The following is an 18,155-nucleotide window of genomic DNA, read 5'->3' as shown; positions in this document are numbered from 1 at the left end:
TGCCCGTGACCGTAGCATGCTGTGCCCATGACCGTAGCATGCTGTGCCCGTGACCATAGCATGCTGTGGTTGCACTCTGGAATATCACCCTTTTGTTTCTGCAGCAGTCACCCTGACCTGAAATTACCTTCAGCTTTCATTGTCCCATCTACCAGATTGTGACATTCCCCGGGGACAGGGCTTTGGTCTGTGTTGGTCACCGCAGTATCTCCAGCTTCTCAAGCATTGCCCACAGTTCTGCAGATATTTATAGCTGGAACCGTGGGTGCACTGGAGGAAGCGATGGGTAGAGATTCCACGCCTGAGCCCGAGTCCTATGGAGGCTGGAGGGAAGGGTGCCTGGGTTCCCAGAGCAGCAAGGACCCAGCGGGGAGGGTTGCAGGTTTTGGAGTCAGCATCACATTCTCATCGTGGCACGCAGACCTCGTGCCTCCCAGCCCTTGGGCAGGGGCAAGGGGCCGATTGCCAGGAGCTGGGACAGGACGCAGTGTCTCCTGAAAAGCCGGTTGAGGCAGCCACAGGGAGGGGCTGAAGACCTGGGGCAGCAGGAAGCTGTCAGCCAGCACATGGGCCGGGGGCCAGGAGCCCAGCCTTCCTGCCCTCCTCCCCCCGGTGCCTCACAGGCTCTGGAGGCCCCACGTGGCTGGAGCAGCAGAAGGAAGGGCAGGTGGCAGGTGGTTGGTACGCGGGCAGCGGGCAGCGTGTCTCCCTGGGAGCTAGTTCGGAGGGAGCCCATGGGTGGGTGTGGCCGGGTGCAGGGGTGAGAGGTGTTTGGGTTTTGATACCAAGGGTGAGTCTGAGAGGGGGTGGAGGTGGGATGGCTGGTGGGAAGGCCAGGCAGGAAGGAATGTGCAGGGTGTGAGCACCCGGGGGTGGCAGAGTTATGTGTGTGGGTGCCCAGGTGTGGTGAGAACCTGCACGTGTTTTCAGATTTGCTCAAACCAGGGTGCCAACGTCCACTCCCCTTAGAGGACCCAGGGCTCCAGCCCAGATTCTGGACCCTTGGCTCCACCCAGAGCCAGGCCTCCCAGGCCAGAGACCAAGCGCTTCTGCCTTCTCTAGGCTCTGCCGATGGAGGGTGCCTGAGTGTGCCACCTCTGTGAGCGTGAGTGCATCCGCTCTGTTCTCGGTCCCATGCTCCAGGGACAGAACCAAACCCCTGGGCAAGTTCAGCTGTGGCTTTCCTGCCCTGTCTGGTGTCTAAATGATGGAGGTGCCCATGACAGGAGACGGCTGGGTGGGGAGAGGTGAGTGTTGAGCCTTGGAATCCCCGCCCGCCTCGAGGTCACCAGGGGGCTTCTCCGTTGAAACCACCGTGTCTTTTCTTCTCCTGTCCATCTCCCTTCCCCTGCCGGCCTCACCGCTCCCCCTCAGTCCCTCCATACCCACTCGTGACTGGTTCAGGCCTGGGGTTCAGTCTCCATGGGTGCACTGGCCCAGAGTTGGCCTCTCTGGTGCCAGCCTCTGCCGGTTGGGGAACAGCGTTGTGCTGGCGTCCTAAGGAGTTGAGGAAGTCTTGTGAGTGGGGCCATCATGGCTCTGCCCAGAAGCCCTCCAAAGAAGGAGATGTGGTGCCAATATCACACTTGCCCGCCACCAGCCTCCTCCACACAGGAGCTGCCACCAGGCTTCTCCACTCCGGGGAGGACCCGCAGCCGTGAGTGCAGAATGGCCAACCTTTGCTCCCTGGTGGATCCAGCCATAAAACCACCCAGATGCACATCCATCTTAGAGAGGCTAGATCTCACATGTGATTCTCCTCTTGTATTGACCCAGTCAGATCTGCTGTTTCTTCTTGCGATACTTTTGATCCTTTATATATTCAAAGAAAAATGTTAATAGCATCTAACTTTTCTCTTTTTTTAAAGATTTATTTATTTATTTATTTGAAAGGCATAGTTATAGAGAGGCAGAGGGAGAGAGAGAGAGAGAGAGAGGTCTTCTATCCACTGGCCCACTCCCCAAATGGCAGCAACGGCTGGAGCTGCGCTGAGCCGAAGCCAGGAGCCAGGAGTCTCTTCCAGGTCTCCCATGTGAGTGCAGGGACCCAAGCACTTGGGCCATCCTCCACTGCCTTTCCGGGCCACAGCAGAGAGCTGGATCGGAAGTGGAGCATCCAGGACTCGAACTGGCACCCACATAGGATGCTGGCACTTCAGGCAGTGACTTTACCCGCTACGTCACAGCGCCGGCCCTGCATCTAACTTTTCAAATCTTCTGTTATGAAGTGGCAGAAAATCAGTCAGTCTTGGTGATGTGTGTGTGCTGGTTTTTTTCTCCTTGATTGTATGCGTGAAAACTTTGTCTCCCTTTGTTTAATTCTTTATCTCCCTCTTCCTCTCCAGTCTCTCTGCCCCTCAAATAGCAATTTAAAAAGTGGAGAGCATTTGGCCTAGCAGGTAAGACATCCACATCTCAGATCAGCGTCTGGGCTCGTCCTGGCTTCACTCCCAATCCCAGCTAATCCCTCGGGGAGGCAGCAAGTGGCTCCAGTGGCTGGGTCCCTGCCACCCATGTGGGAGGCCTGGGTTGAGGTCTCAGCTCCTGGCTTCAGCCATCGCAGGCCTTTGGGGAGTGAATGAACCGGAGCACTGTCTTCTCTCTCCCTCTAAAATCCTAGAACAACAATAATGAAGTGCTTCCTGTGCTGTTGCGTCCAGCCTCGCTTTTGGTCTTGGTGACATTTCCCATCTGAATACCCTGTTTATTTCCAGGCCCTCCAAGCAGGTGGGATTCTCCTTAGCCCCATCCCATGGCAGGTGCTTGACGAACTGGATGCCCACGGAGGTTTCGGGAAGGAAGAGGTTATGTCACTCTGCGTCTTCTTGTTTCCGCCCCTCCGCCCAGGATGGTGACTCCTTCCTGGCGCAAACCCCCGACACTGCCTAAGTCGTGGTCACAGCTGTGTGTCAGCCAGCCTGAGTCACTGAAGTGCAGGCAAGCCCCCACCCCTGTGCCTAGGGGAGAGAGCCACTCGGCGGGAGCGCATCCCCAAACACCTAGGGAAAGCCTGCGTGGGCCAGGCGCTGTTCTTGGTGCTGGAGGCACCGTGGGAACAGAGCAAACAAGAATACTTGCCCTGGGGTGCTCAGAGCCCAGTGGGGAAGACACGAAGCAGGTCGAGCAGTAACTAAATGGGAACAAACTACAAGAAAAGTTACAGGGTCGAGACAGGTGCTTTAAGATTGGCTAGCATAGGCCAGCGCCGCCGTGGCTTAACAGGCTAATCCTCCACCTTGCGGCGCCGGCACACCGGGTTCTAGTCCCAGTTGGGGCGCCGGAGTCTATCCTGGTTGCCCCTCTTCCAGGCCAGCTCTCTGCTGTGGCCCGGGAAGGCAGTGGAGGATGGCCCAAGTCCTTGGGCCCTGCACCCGCATGGGAGACCAAGAGAAGCACCTGGCTCCTGGGTTCAGATCAGCGAGATGCGCCGGCTGCAGCGGCCATTGGAGGGTGAACCAACGGCAAAAAGGAAGACCTTTCTCTCTCTCTCTCTCTCTCTCTCTCTCTCTATCCACTCTGCCTGTTAAAAAAAAAAAAAATCGGCTAGCAGAGAGGTGGCATTTATTTGTGCATGCATTTGGGTATTGACTGAGCAAGCACCTTCTAAGTGCTGAACAGGCTTCTGCTCCATGGCAGAAGTGCAAAGCCAGACAAGGCCCCTGCCCTCCCAGGGCTCATGTTCCACTGCGCAGAGACAATTGGCAAGAAAACAGGGGAAAAAAAAAAAAAAAAAACGGGGTCCCTAGAGAGACGCGTGCTCCTAGGGAAATGCAGCGGAGTGCGGCCTAGTGCAGTTGCTCGCACTCGGGCTTCCTGGAAGATGGGGAGGGGCTGCGGGGGCGGGATGGTGCCCATCCTGGCTGAGAGAGGAGGGGACTTCGACGGTGAGTCCGTCCTCTGAAAGGCGGCATGGGAGGGGAGCCGTGGGGGCCACCGCGGCGCCCGTGTGCCCAGGGAGGCACGGGCGCAAGGGCTTCGAGGAGTGGTGTGAACAGGTGCATTCCCGGCTGGGGGCGGGGAGGGAGCTTGGAACCGTGCGGCTCCGCCTGCGGACGTCACCGCCTCCACAGGCACGTGGGGAGGCCCCTGCTGCTCGCGTCCACGCGCCGCCCCTCTGTGACGTCACAAGGCAAGAAGCTGCCGAGCCTCTAGCCCCGCGCCCCCGCGCCTCAGTAACATCACGGCGGGTCCGGGGGCGGCTAGGCCATGACACCTTAGAAGGCCATGTCGAAGCGTGACATCGTCCTCACCAATGTCACCGTTGTCCAGCTGCTGCGACAGCCGTGCCCCGGTGAGGGAGGCGGCTAGGGGCGACCCCCGGGAGGGGAGGAGAGGGCGGTCGCGGCGTGCGTCCCGCAGCCTCCCGGCCCCCCCCCCCCCCCCCAGGACGCGACCCGCCCAGAAGCCTGGGAGCAGGAGGCGCAGGCCCGGGCCGCCACTCGCCTGCCTGCCTGCCTGGAGCCACTACGCTCCCGCCCTGTAGCCCCACGCTCCTTAGCCACCTGGGGTTTGCGCGCCAAAGTGGTTTCACTGGCGCTGGCGCAGGCGGGGGCGACAGGGACGCTGCGGCCCCGGGCTGGGTGGGCTCCGCGCCGCTAGAACGCGGTGGGAAGGGCAGGCAGAAGCAGGACGGAGAGTGGCGGACGGGGCGGGCCTCCGAGCGGAACCGAGGCGAGCGGGAGTTCCAGGTAAAGTGGGCGCTGGTGGCGGCCAGCGCCGAGAGGCCCGCTGCCGGAGCTGCACACCGCCAAGGCCGCAAGGCTCTTGCCAGGCATGCGCTCACTGAAGCCTGCCGGGCACCGGAGGAGGCCAGTGTGTTCAACAGAGATGGAAAGGCTCTCAACAGAGCTGGGGGGAGGGACTGAAGACCCTCAGGTCCCCCTGCCCACCCCACTCTGCCCTGATGAGCCGGGCCCTGCAGGAGCGCAGCCCCACCTCTTCTCCAGCTGGACAAATCCCTCCCTGTCATAAGGGCAGACATCTGGGTCACCAATAACCGCACAGGGTCACTGCCATCAGTAAACCCTAACACCTCTGTGTCTGGCCCATCCACGGCCCAGCCTCGGGCCCCAAGGTCCGTGGCAGCAGGAGAGGTCGCAGGGGGGGAGGGAAGCAGGCGGCTTCCAGCCTCACCGCCTCCCAGATGCCCTTGAATCTGGTGCCGGGAGCAACTCCCACGGTCGCCCTGCAGCCCCATGCTCTTAGTCTCAGACTTCTCTCCTTCACTAACACCAGCTGCGCTGTGTGAGCCCACGCAGTGGCCGCTAGGTGGAAGATCCCCTGTGATTCCCGGGAAATGAGCTAGCCCGGAACCACGAAGCAGCAGGTGGCTGAGCCAAGGTTTTAGGAGTGTGTGGAGAGGCAGGAGCTACCCTGTCTCATGCAGTGTGATGCACCCTGTTTCTGAAACATCCCCTTGGGTAAGAACCCCCGCAGTGCTCGTTACAAACAGGATTTCTGCACTTGGGCACAGGCCCGCTGAGCCAGAGCCGCCCTGGCGGAGCTCCGGCGTCACAGCAGCTGACAAGTGCGGTTAGCAGACGGGCGTGGGAAGCGCAGTGTGAAAGGCTAGCGTGTGCGCGGCGTCCGGGCTCCTTCCTGGAGAAGGCCTCCTTGCGCTCTCAGCAGGAGCCTCGGAGCGGTCCTGTCCGAGCTCCAGAAACCGAGGCACCCAGAACATGGCTCCAAGCAATCGTGAAAAACATGTTCCCACTGGAGGAGTCTCCGGGGAGGTGCTGCTCCAGGCGCTGGTGTTTAAAACAAGCCCGCCCCTTGTCCATTGTGTGCATGGAGTATCTGGGAAACACGGGGCTACAGTCCGAAACGAGGAGCCAGGCAGGAGCCAGCAGCAGGTTCTGGGTGGCTCATTCTCTTCTTCTGCAGGGGTGTGGGGGGAGCAGCTCCCTGACTCCCTCCTCCCACCCCGCCCCCTGCAGTGAACCGAGCACCACCTCCACCTGAGCCCAAGGTTGAAGCAGAACCCCAGCCCGAACCTGTGCCAGAACCGGTTAAGGCGGAAGCTCCGCTGCCGCCTCCTCCTCCTCCCCCTCCCCCTAAGAAGACGGATGCAGCTCGGGAGTTGACGGTTGGCATCAATGGGTGAGTCCACACGGGCCCCTGGGCTGTTCCTGAAGCCAGGGCCCAGCATGGCCACGTCTCTCACCATCGGTGCTCACCCGGAGAGCGCCCGCCCACCCAGGAGAAACAGCAGGGAGTAAGGCAGCCAGAGACCAAGGGTACAGCGATGCTTGTCCCAGGCAGGAGATGGCAGCAGCAGCCAGCGTGGTCAGGAGAGGCCTCCGGGGAGTGACAGGGGAGTGAGGCCCGGGCCACAAACGGCAGCCCGCACCAGGGCTCTGGGGAGGAGGAGGCGGCGAGGGAGCTGCACACCAGCCCAGGGCCTGGGCACTGAGGCCAGGAGCTGGGATCCTGCTCTACTGGTAGAGAATCATGGCGACTGAAATGCCAAGACATCATCTGGTAAATTTCAAAACTCCATCCAGCCACCAGACTAAGCGGTGGGAGCGGAAGCAGGGAGAGCGGCTAAGAAGCCGGCTGGTTACTGGCATGGGAGCTGCGACGCCCACGAAGAAGGGGCGGCCTCCCCGCCCAGCCTCCACTGGGCCTCCTCCCCTGTCTCAGTTCATTTTCTCTTTTTTTTTTTTTTTTCAAGATTTATTTATTTATTTATCTGAAAGGCAGAGTTACAGAGAGGCAGAGATGGAGAGAGGCAGAGAGAGAGGTCTCCATCCACTGGTTCACTCCCCAAATGGCAGCAATGGCTGAAGCCAGGAGCTTCTTCCCAGTCTCCCATGTGGGTGCAGGGGCTCAAGGGCTTGGGCCATCTTCTGCTGCTTTCCCAGGCCACAGCAGAGAGCTGGATCAGAAGTGGAGCAGCCGGGACTCAATCCGGTGCCCATGTGGGATGCCGGCACTGCAGGCGGCGGCTTTGCCCACTGCACCAAAGTGCCGGCCCCTGAGCCCATTTTCTGTCTCTGTAACTCAACACCACAGCCTGGGTGATTGAGGGAGAGAAGCATCTTAGGTTCTGGAGGCTGGGAAGTCCCAGGTAGAAGCCGCACCTGGTGAGAACCTTCTTGCTGGTGGGGACCTTGCCCACCCACGGTGGTGCACAGAGCATGCTCTCCCCCTCTTAGAAAGCTGCTAATGCTCTCGAGAGCCCCCCCAACTGGCTTCCTGTAATCCTAAATGCTTCCCCAAATCCTACCCCCCAACCCTGGTTGGACTGTTCCCACCCTCATAACACTTCACCGTGGGGATTAAATTTCGGTGGAAACATGGAAACCATGACATCACCGTCGTCTCCTCTCCCGTGCCCTCCTCTGCCTGTCCCGGGACAGATTCGGACGCATCGGCCGCCTGGTGTTGCGCGCGTGCATGGAAAAGGGCGTCAAGGTGGTGGCGGTGAATGATCCGTTCATTGACCCAGAATACATGGTGAGGGCAGGAGGGGGACAGATGGACGGGACGGGCTGGGGTGGAGCCCAGGAGAGCTGGGTGGGGGACTCCCAGTTGCAGTGAGGTGGGGAGCACTGTCCAGGGCTGCTTGCTCTGTGCCACCCCCCCCCCCGCAAGGCTGGGACCCATTTCGTCTCCTGCAGGTGTACATGTTCAAGTATGACTCCACCCACGGCCGGTACAGGGGGAGCGTGGAGTACAAGAATGGACGGCTGGTTGTGGACAACAATGAGATCAGCGTCTACCAGTGGTAAGGATGGCACCTGTCTGGTGCCCGCGTGTGAGCTGTCGGTGCCCTGTCTCTTGGGGAGGAGGACTCAAAGCCCTACAGTGTGCATGTGCCTCTAGGCTTGTTGGGAGCAGGCTGTCAGAGGCTCTGGCCCCTAAAATGATTAAGAAGCACTAACCTGGAAGAAAGTCCCACTGTCCTCAAGAGTACTTTTAAAAAAAATTGTTTGTTTGAAAGGCAGAGTTACAGAGATGTCTTCCATCTGCCGGTTCACTCCCAAAACACAACAGCCAGGCTGGGCCAGGCCCACGTCAGGAGACTGGAACTCCACCTGGGCCTCTCACGTGGGTGGCGGGGGCCCAAGTACCTGGACATGAACTGTGATGCTGGGCCGCAACGCCAGCCCCTCAGGAGTACTGTGTGATGCACTCGCGTGCTTCCTCCAGGCAGATCAACTCAACACGTCCACAGCTCCCCTCGCCAGCTCCTCTTGGGCCCCCAGGCGCCATGCACCCTGCCCTGCACCCTCCAACCAGCGCTGCCACACCAGGCAATGCTGATTCTTCCTTTAAAGACAGAATCTGCAAGTCAAAAGCAGTCACATGTTTCAGATGCTTCAAAGATTCCCAAAATGTTTTAAAAGTTACAGTTTGTGAAACAGGAAACAGTAAGCACCCCCTACCCTTCTCATGTAAGCCACCGCCTGTGCTGTGGCTGCACACACACGCAGGCACCCTCTCAGCCCTGCAGAGGGCGCCCTCCTTTCACTCGCCGGAGGCAGGCTGTGGTAGTGGGGCAGAGCGATGGGGAGGAGTGCAGGGAGGAAGCGAAAGGAAGCAGGGACCAGAGTCAGCGACAGTGGAAGCATCTGCCTGCCCCGAGTTGAAGTCATGATGCCAGAACCAATGGCAGCAACACAGTCATGGGTCAGCCGCCCTGTGTCGCTCCTGCCACTTGGGGTTGGGGCTGTCTCCCTACCACCCAGCACCCCCTCACCGACGGCCTCCTCAGGTCCCCGCTAAGTGGCCCCCCATCACTGCGGGTGTTCTCCAGGCTCCTGGCACAAGCCGAGTCGTTTGTCTTTCACCCCTTCCTAGTTGGATGGCCCTGGGCAAGGGACCAGACCTGGCCGAGCTCCTCCTGTGTCTGGTGGCACGACGATCACATGACTGGAGTTCCCCGTGCGAAGGGCGTTCCCACAAGGCCGTGGCCCCCTGGGAGCAAGCTCACCCTTGTTTGGCACTGGCAGCTGCAGGCCCTGACTCTGGGTCGACCCTCAGTGCTTCCTTGAAGGATGGAGGGAGGGAAGAAGGAAGGGACTCCTCCGAACACCCTGTAGGCAGGAGGGAGGGGCCCTCTGCCCCGGGCCAACTCAGCAACTGCTGCAGGGGAATTTGTTGACGGGCCCCCAACTTCAGGGATGGGGGCCAGGATGAGGGCTCCTGGGGCCAATGGTGAAAAGCGTGGACTGCCGATGCAGAAGGCTGGGCAGGAAGAGAGAGGCCTGCTGCTGGTTCACTCACTCAGGCAGTGCACCGTGGACTGCAGGTGCCGCGCCCCAGCCAGCTCTGCCCCTTCCTCACTTTGCCTCGCCTCTGCTTTGATGAGCTAAGCACTGAGAATGGGCACGTGGCAGGGAGAAACAGGCACAGCATGGCTTTTTTTTTTTTTTTTTTTTTTTTTGAGAGAGAGAGAGAGAGAGAGAGAAAGGTCTTCCTTCTGTTGGTTCACCCCCCAAATGGCTGCTATGGCCGGCGCTGTGCCAATCCGAAGCCAGGAGTCAGGTGCTTCTCCTGGTCTCCCATGCGGATGCAGGGCCCAAGGACCTGGGCCATCCTCCACTGCACTCCCGGGCCACAGCAGAGAGCTGGACTGGAAGAGGAGCAACCGGGACAGAACCCGGCACCCATATGGGATGCTGGTGCCACAGACGGAGGATTAACCAAGTGAGCCACGGCGCTGGCCCCACAGCATGGCTCAATTTTTAAGACTCCCCCCCCCCCCCAACACACACTGCTGGAACTCCCATGGGGTGAGTAGGCGCAATGTAAAGGAAACAGAGCCGGGAATACTGCTACAGCCTGGCATGGAAGACAGAGGCTCACAACGATCCCAGAGGCCAGGGGCCCCGCTGCCCTGGCAGGCTCTGTGAGGGGAAGACCGGCGCATCTGTCTACTGCAGGCGCCCTTGCCAGATGCGCCCTGTGTTGCAGGTGCAAACGGGGGTCACAACATCAAGTGCAAGGTAGACTAAGAAAACGGCCAACAACAGGCCTCCCTTACTTTTCTAACGTCAACCACTGGCCACTGCTGGCCCCAAAACTGCCTCCCCAGAGAGCTGCTCTCTGAAGTTGTGCTGTCTGTTGGAGCTTCCTAGCCTCAGGCCGTGGGCTCCCTGTCACAGGAACTGAGCTGTGATGACAGAAGGCAGAGCTGAAGCAGAAGGCGGCGGGCCAGGCCTCACCCTAGTGACCGCGTCTCACCAGCCAGGCCGGAGATGGTGCCCTGGAGGGAGCCAGGGCCTGAGCTGGAGAGGAGGCAGCCTATTACTGCACATAGTGGGGCTGGTACAGTCCAGAAGGGCTGTGGCACAGTGGGGTAAGCTGCTGCCTCTGATGCCGGCATCCCATATAGGAGCCAGTTCATGTCCCGGCTGCTTCACTTCCAATCCTGTTCCCTGCCAATGGCCCGGGAAGGCAGTGGAGGATGGCCCAAGTGCTTGGGCCCCTGCACCCACATGGGAGATGCTGATGAAGCCCCTGGCTCCTGGCTTGCTTTAGCCTGGCCCAGCCCTGGCTGTTGTGGCCACTTTGGGGGTGAACCAGCAGATGGAAGCTCTCTCTCTCTGGCTTTCAAATGAAAAAAAAAAAAAAAAAAAAAAAAAGGCGGGGGAGAGTGGGCCACACGGGGCCAAGGGATGAAAGCAAGGCCAGCAGGCCGGATCCAGCTGTGGCACCTGTGTGTGTGTGTGTGTGTGCGGGGTGTGGGGTCAGGGAGCAGACGGTGCCGGCCCGGCAGGAAGGTACTGGTTAGCTTTTCAAACGGTGAGGGCCCCGGGCTCTGAAGGCAAAGCCCGTGCTGGGACACTGGCTCACAGCCCTGCTACCCTCCACAGCAAGGAGCCCAAAGAAATCCCCTGGAAGGCTGTCGGAAGCCCCTACGTGGTGGAGTCCACGGGCGTGTACCTCTCCCTAGAGGCTGCCTCGGTAAGAGGGGGCGGGCGCCCGGGGGGGGGGGGGGGGGGCCTGCCGCGGTCAGAGTCCCTGACGCCTGAGCCCCCTCCCCAGGCGCACATCACAGCAGGGGCTCAGCGTGTGGTCATCTCTGCGCCCTCACCAGATGCACCCATGTTCGTCATGGGCGTCAACGAGGTCAAGTACAACCCCGGCTCCATGAACATTGTCAGGTAACCGGGCAGCCGCGTGAGGGGGGCGGGAGGCGTCTGGAGCCACGCCCACCTGAGGAGGGGAGACGGCCCCCCTTCTCCACCCGCACCTCCCCCCCATCTGCTTCTGCTTCCCCCGCCCATCCCTCCCACCCCCAGCCTGCTTTCCCAGAGCACACCCCAGAGGGCCAAGGGTGGCGGGGCGGCTCGCACTCACAGGCCCCTGCACACCATGGCTGTTACAGCAACGCATCCTGCACCACCAACTGCCTGGCCCCCCTCGCCAAGGTCATCCACGAGCGATTTGGCATCGTGGAAGGGCTCATGGTGAGTGTGGGGCAGGAGGGACGGCAGGGGACGCAGCCTCTCCCGCCCAGGCCTTGCTCAGTGTACGGTGCTCACGGGGAGAGACGGGTTCGCGGGGGAGGAGGCACTGTTACCGGACAACTGTCAGGCAGGAGCTGAGCCTGCCTGGCCTGCCCGTGCCCCTGCTGTGGTCCGTGGTGGCAGCCCCACCAGCTTCCACGCCTGGGGAAAAGAGGCAGGGGCACTCAGGACCAGTGGCCCTCACCTTAGCCCTCTGCTTCCCCGAGACCACCATCCATTCCTACACGGCCACCCAGAAGACGGTGGACGGGCCGTCCAAGAAGGCCTGGCGGGATGGACGAGGCGCCCATCAGAACATCATCCCGGCCTCCACCGGGGCTGCCAGTGCCGTGGGCAAAGTGATCCCAGAGCTCAAAGGGTATGAGGCCAGGGGCCAAGAGGGAGCTGGGGGTGGGAGGGCCTGGCCGCGCCCCAAGGCAAGGGAAAGACGACATCCCTGGCTTCTGACTTCTCCCTCTGCCGTGGAACTCTCCAGGAAGCTCACCGGAATGGCATTCCGCGTGCCGACCCCAGACGTGTCTGTTGTGGACCTGACTTGCCGCCTGGCCCAGCCTACCCCCTATTCAGCCATCAAGGATGCTGTAAAAGCAGCCGCCAAGGGGCCCATGGCTGGCATCCTTGCCTACACAGAGGATGAGGTAGGTGCTGAGAAAAGGAGGTGCTGGGATGGGTCTTCTGGGGAGGGGCTGTGGCTGCCACGCCCGTGCGCCCAGAGAACAGCAGGGCCACCAGCTCTCCCTGCCTCAGGGTCTCTGCACCTGCCCCTCAGGGAGCTGCCGTCTACCCTCACCTTCCTACAGCAGGCACTCAACACAGCAACGAAAGGCCACGGCTCCCATTGTTCTAGGCTCCTGGCTGGAGCCAGGCCAGGGCCAGATGCCTGCCTGGGGAGGAGCGGCTGTCACCCTCAGCTGTCCCCTCTCTGCCCGTCCACCTCGGTGCTGTCCTCCCCTTCAGCGCCAGCCACGAGCATCTCCCGTTCTAATGGGACCCAGTGATTGCTCAGGGGCCTGTCCAGCCTTGCCTGTTAAGCTGCCAATCAGCACAGCCACGTCCCAGTATCAGGGTGCCTGGGTTGGAAGCCTGCCCCTGCCTCCAGCTTCTGGCTCACACAGCCCCTGAGAGGCAGCGGCCACTGCTCAGTGACAGGATTCCTCCACCCATGGGCTGAGTGTCTGCTCCTGGCTTTGGCTCCCCTGGCTGTTGTGGGCATCGGGGAGTGGGCGTGAACCAACACAAATTAATAAAGAGCAATAAAATCCGCTGCTGAGAACCCTCCTGTGGCCCTCGCCACTAGAGCGACACCCACAGGGCCCTGTGCCTGCAGCTCCTTCCACCTGACACGGCCGAGGCCCCCTCAGTCCTCCAGGCCCAGGCTCGTGGCCCCCTCGGAGAGGCAGCCCGGGCCGGCCCATGGCAAATGCCCAAGGAGTGCCATCCCCTGGCCCGGCCCCCGGGGCTCTGCGGTCTGCGTGCCGCTCCGGGCAGAGCCCTCCACGGCCTTGGGCGCACGCTGTGTCCCGAGGGCTGAGAGGGTGGGCCGCGTGCGGGAGTCGCGCCTCTGCTGGGCCACGCACGCTGATCTCCGCAATCCCCACACCCAGGTCGTCTCCACGGACTTCCTCGGCGACGCCCACTCGTCCATCTTCGATGCCAAGGCAGGCATTTCGCTCAACGACAACTTCGTGAAACTCATCTCCTGGTACACGCGAGGGGGCCGGAGCCTCGTGGTGGTGGGGGGAGGCGGAGGGGCTCGGGGAGGAGCCCCCGCCCCGACCCGCCCGCCTTCTCGCCCCAGGTACGACAACGAGTACGGCTACAGTCACCGCGTGGTCGACCTCCTCTGCTACATGTTCAGCCGGGACAGCTGAAGCGGGCGGGCCCCCGTCGGCTTCCCGGCGCTCCGGGACAGGCACTCGCACCTGCCGCTTCCGCGCTCGGCTCCCTGGGGGAGGAGGGCGCCCGGCGCGGGGCCTCGCACCGCCGGGTCGACGGTGCAATAAACACCACAGTGCTCACGGCTGCGCCTCGTGTCTCTGCGCCGGCCACGGCGGGCTCGGGTCCGGGTTCAAGCGCGCCCCGCCACGGACTCGACCTGCCCGACCCCGAGCCCCGCGCGCCCTCGGAGGGGAACGCTATCAACATCCCTCCGGAAGTCGGGCTCCGCAGCGCCGGAAGCCAGGGCGTGGCCGCGGCGCTCTGACGTCACCGCGCGCGACGCCGGCGGCCGGGACTACCGCTCCCAGAAGGCCGCGCGCGGGCCGCGGCCAGACAGGTGGGCGTCAGGCCCCGGCGCCGGCGGCGGAAGAAGCCCGCGCCTGGAGACGCCGCGTCGCGACCCCCGCGCCGGCGGGAGCGGGCGGCCGGCGTCATGACCTTGTTCCACTTCGGGAACTGCTTCGCTCTCGCCTACTTCCCCTACTTCATCACGTACAAGTGCAGCGGCCTGTGAGTGCGGGGCGGGCGCGGGGCGGAGAGGGCGCGGGGCGAGCCCACCCCTCACCGCCCGCTTCTCCAGGTCCGAGTACAACGCCTTCTGGAAATGCGTGCAGGCCGGGGTCACCTACCTCTTTGTGCAGCTGTGCAAGGTGAGGGCCGCCCGGAGCGCACGTGTCCGGCCCCCCGGGCACTGCCTGGGCAGCGCGTCCCCCGCGGTGGCCACGGGCACGGCTGCAGGGTCCCAGGAGGGGGTGGACGTGAGCGCGGCGCCACCCGAGCACGGGTCTCGGGGGGCTCAGCTGCTGTGGTCGGCTCACAGGGTTTAGTAGGTGAAGGGCGAGTTGCGCCCGAGGTGTCCCACGGCGCTGACTCTGCCCAGTCCGTCCCGACCTGACCCCGGTCCCCTGTGATGGCCTCAGGGACCAGGGCGGCCACCCGCCGTCTCCCGCAGCGCTGCAGTTTTGCCACCGGCTGAAGACCCCTGCCCCAGAAGCCCCCCACCCCGATCTCCGTGTCCTGCCGCCGACAGGACGCTCACTTCCCACAGAGGGGAGGGGCGCCCAGTCACCTCGCGGTGACCCCCTGCCTGCCCTTCTCAGATGCTGTTCTTGGCCACTTTCTTCCCCACCTGGGAAGGCGGCATCTACGACTTCATCGGGGTGAGTGGGGCGCGGCGGGGGCAGGGGCTGCAGGAGGGAGGCCCCCGGCCCCCGGAGCTCACCCAGGCGTCAACCTGACCCTCAGGAGTTCATGAAGGCCAGCGTGGACGTGGCAGACCTGATCGGCCTAAACCTCGTCATGTCCCGGAACGCCGGCAAAGGAGAGTACAAGATCATGGTCGCTGCCCTGGGCTGGGCCACCGCCGAGCTCATCATGTCCCGGTGCGTGCAGCGGCTTGGAGCCGGACTCCGGGGCGGGGGCGGGGGGCACCGAGCGCCGGGTGCTGGAGAGCCCCTCCCTTTGCCTCCCTCAGCTGCATCCCGCTCTGGGTCGGAGCCCGGGGCATTGAGTTCGACTGGAAGTACATCCAGATGAGCATCGACTCCAACATCAGCCTGGTAGGCGGCCCTGCGGCTCCCCGCACCCCCGCGCACGGGCACACACAGACGCCGCCCCGCCGAGGCCCCGCCCTCACCCCGCCTCCCCGCAGGTGCACTACATCGTGGCGTCTGCGCAGGTGTGGATGATAACGCGCTACGACCTGTACCACACGTTCCGGCCGGCCGTGGTCCTGCTCATGCTGCTCAGCGTCTACAAGGCCTTCGTCCTGGAGTGAGCGGCGGGGCAGGGGCCGGGCCCGCGGGCTGCGTGCTCCCCTCGGCCCTCTCCTCCCGCTCACGGTGCTGTTTGCCCGCAGGACTCTCGTCCACCTCTGCTCGCTCGGCAGCTGGACGGCACTGCTGGCCCGAGCGCTGGTGACGGGGCTGCTGGCCCTCAGCACGCTGGCCCTGTACGTGGCTGTTGTGAACGCGCACTCCTAGGCTGGGCGGCCAGCGCGGACATGCCTCCTGCCTGCCTCCTGCCTGCCTCCTGCTCGCCCCGGTGTGAGTGAAGTAAACAGTGTTGGAAAAGCGGCCTCGGCCTCCGTTCCCTCTCTCAGGAGCCGTCACCCGGGGCCCTGCCCACCTGGGTCCCAGGGCCTTCATTCAGGCTTTGGAGACGGCCGAGCGGGAGGCTGGCCAGCCCGCTGACGCGGCCCCTCACTTGCCCAGGGTAGACCGAGGGTGGGGGATGATGGCAGCACTGGCCGAGCTGGGGCCCAGGAGAACGGGGTAGCAGGGAGCTGGAATCCAGCAGGGGGCCCTTGGGGGCCCTTTCTCCTTAGTTCACAGCCTCGCATGGCCCTTTCCTGGCTGGCCACCTCCTGGGCTCCCAGCCCGAGTCTCGCCTCTGAGCCCGTCTTCTGGTGACCCATTCCCACTCCTTGTGGCCCCTCAGTGAGCAGCACACCGGGCAGCCGCTTGACCTCTGGCCTTGCCCTTGATCCCCCTGCGATGGCTGCCCGGCATCGTGGAAGCCACACGGCTGCGGGGAGTGGGGCGCAGACTTGGGGTTCTGAGCTCCTTGGGCTCTGACTCAGTTCCGCAGCCCCCACGTTAAGTCCTGGCCCGAGCCTTCTCGGGTGGAGTAGCTGCAGCCAGCCGAGAGCGAGCCCTTGAACCTGCCCCGCGCACTCCCAGAGCCACCTTCCGGTCCAGTGGCACCTGTCCCCTGCCCCGTTCCCTCCGTCCCTCCCTCTCCCTGAGGGGGTTGTGTTTCAGCTGCGCCTGGATGCCACTCCTGCCCACTCACAGGGGGCGCCTGGCTGCAGCGTCCCCAGCAGGCAGCCTTCCCCTGCAGCCTGTCTGTCCCACATCTACCCCTGGGCCCAGCAAAGCACAAGGACAGCTCGGCGCCATTCTGCCCTGGAGCCTTGTCCTCAGACCATGTGGGCGCCACCAGCCCCTCGCTTCTCACTGCCCTAAGCAAAGACAGGGTCCGTGCACATCTTGGGGGCTGGGACTGATTGTGGTCATCGAGACTGCGGTGTGGAAAGGAAGTAGCAGGTGCGCGCCCCTGGAAGCCCATCTGGTAGCTACGCAGTGGGGTCACGTTCTCCAGCCATGGCCCACCTGTGTCCCAGTAAGGGACAGGAGAAAGTTGAGTCCCAGCCTCCGTGGGACCCAGGGAGAGACGAGTGGTTAGGGTGAGGTGGTGGGAGTGTGGGCCACAGTGATCCGGGGCGGCAGGGGGACCGTGGTGAGGGGGCTGCGGTGCCCGCATCTGCGACAGGTGACGAGGGCAGCAGTGGGGCTGCAGTGAGCCAGGGATCAGTGTTCCAGGAGGTGATGGGACAGTTTATGGGGACCTAGAGAAACTGCCCGGCCTGGGGGCAGGTGGGCTGTGGCTGAAGCATCTGAGGCTAGTGTGGCGAGGTGCAAGGAAGTGTCAAGGTCCCGAGGTCAGAGCAGAGGCCAGCCTCAGGACCAGGGGCAGTCGGCAGGGCCGGATCACAGCCATGAGGGCTGATGGGTATGGACCGGGGCGGCGGGAACCACGGGGTTCTAGGCAGTCAGGCTGAGGAGGAGATGGGCCCGGAGGCCAGGGCTGTGCCAGAGCAGAGCTGGAGGAGGCTGGAGAGGAGCGAGGTGGTGGGCGTGGCCAGCCAGGCAGAGTGGGGGGAGGAGTCCGGGGCGGCGTGTGTGCACGCACAGCTTAGAAGCTCCTTGAGAGCTCAGGGCATTTCCCAGGGAGAAGGAGCTGTGCTGATGGCGCAGTGATGCCGAGGCCAGGGTGGGGGCCTTGGACATGCAGGGGAGGCTGGAGACATGCGGCCATCGCTGCAGGCAAGGCAGCAGGGGACCAGAGCTATGGTGAGGAGAGGAGGAATGTGGGAGAGGGAGGTAGAGGCAGGCCAAGGGGGCTGGGCGAGAGTGGGCTGAAGGGGGGGGGGGCTTCCCAGGTGCACATGGCGTGAGGAAGGGTGCTGGGCGGGGGGGGGAGGCAGGCAAAGGAACGAGCAAGCAGAATCGGGGGTGGGGGTGCAGCTCAGTGCAGGATTAGTGTTTTTGTTTTGTTTGGCTTTGCTTTGCTTTTAACTTATTTGGAGTCTGTTATGGGGGGAGAGATCATCCATCTGCTGGCTCACTTCCCAGATGGCTGCACCAGCCGGCATCAGGCCAGGCCGGAGCCAGCAGCCAGGAGCTTCCTCCCGGTCTCCCACATGGGCGCAGGGGCCCAAGCACTTGGGCCATCCTCCACTGCTTTCCCAGGCCATAGCAGAGAGCTGGATGGGAAGTGGAACAGCCAGGTCTCGAACCTGTGCCCATATGGGATGCCGGCGCTTCAGGTGGCAGTTGCCTTAACAGCTGTGCTACAACACCGCCCCCCACCCACCTTGAAAAAGTTTTGTCCCCTTTGGGTGGAGGAGGTCCCGGGGGGAGAAGTGCTGAGAACGGAGAAAGCCCAGGGGTGGTGGGCAGGGCCGTGGAGCCGTTCAAGGCCCTGCTCTGAGCGCCCCCCTGTGGTTGCATCCCTGCTGGTCTTTAAATGCTGTAACCTAGGCAAAGACGGGGAAGCCCGTCTCCCCGGGGAAGCCCGTCTCCCCAGGGGCGGTTCACTGCGGACCTACTGCCTGCCAGGCTGTGCTCCAGGCACTGACAGCCAGAACGGGCAGTCCCCGTGGTGTACGAGTGTGAGACCAAAGGCGCCACCGAGAAATGCCCGGGACGACAGCGCAGTCAGTGGGAGCTGGTT

The 18,155-nt window shown here is 63.0% G+C and overlaps 2 protein-coding genes across 2 annotated transcripts; both read left to right on the top strand.

Moving 5' to 3' along the window:
• The first annotated feature begins 4,224 nt into the window (after window positions 1-4,224).
• Window positions 4,225-13,351, top strand: GAPDHS (glyceraldehyde-3-phosphate dehydrogenase, spermatogenic). The gene is made up of 11 exons (XM_062175998.1): window positions 4,225-4,291; window positions 5,937-6,099; window positions 7,362-7,458; window positions 7,623-7,729; window positions 10,824-10,914; window positions 10,996-11,114; window positions 11,339-11,420; window positions 11,687-11,838; window positions 11,956-12,118; window positions 13,085-13,182; window positions 13,279-13,351. The coding sequence occupies exons 1-11, from the start codon at window positions 4,225-4,227 to the stop codon at window positions 13,349-13,351; spliced, it is 1,212 nt and encodes a 403-aa protein (XP_062031982.1).
• A 397-nt stretch (window positions 13,352-13,748) lies between these two features.
• TMEM147 (transmembrane protein 147) lies at window positions 13,749-15,489 on the top strand. Its single transcript, XM_062176615.1, has 7 exons — window positions 13,749-13,928; window positions 13,999-14,068; window positions 14,519-14,578; window positions 14,664-14,800; window positions 14,893-14,977; window positions 15,070-15,191; window positions 15,277-15,489. Exons 1-7 carry the CDS (start codon window positions 13,852-13,854, stop codon window positions 15,398-15,400), a joined length of 675 nt encoding a protein of 224 aa, XP_062032599.1. The 5' UTR covers window positions 13,749-13,851; the 3' UTR covers window positions 15,401-15,489.
• The last annotated feature ends 2,666 nt before the right edge of the window (window positions 15,490-18,155 follow it).

This window comes from Lepus europaeus, chromosome 19, assembly GCF_033115175.1.
Source record: "Lepus europaeus isolate LE1 chromosome 19, mLepTim1.pri, whole genome shotgun sequence".
In the NCBI taxonomy this organism is placed as follows: domain Eukaryota; kingdom Metazoa; phylum Chordata; class Mammalia; order Lagomorpha; family Leporidae; genus Lepus; species Lepus europaeus.
Note: the sequence above shows the minus strand (reverse complement) of the source record. Positions and strands in the feature narration are given on the sequence as shown.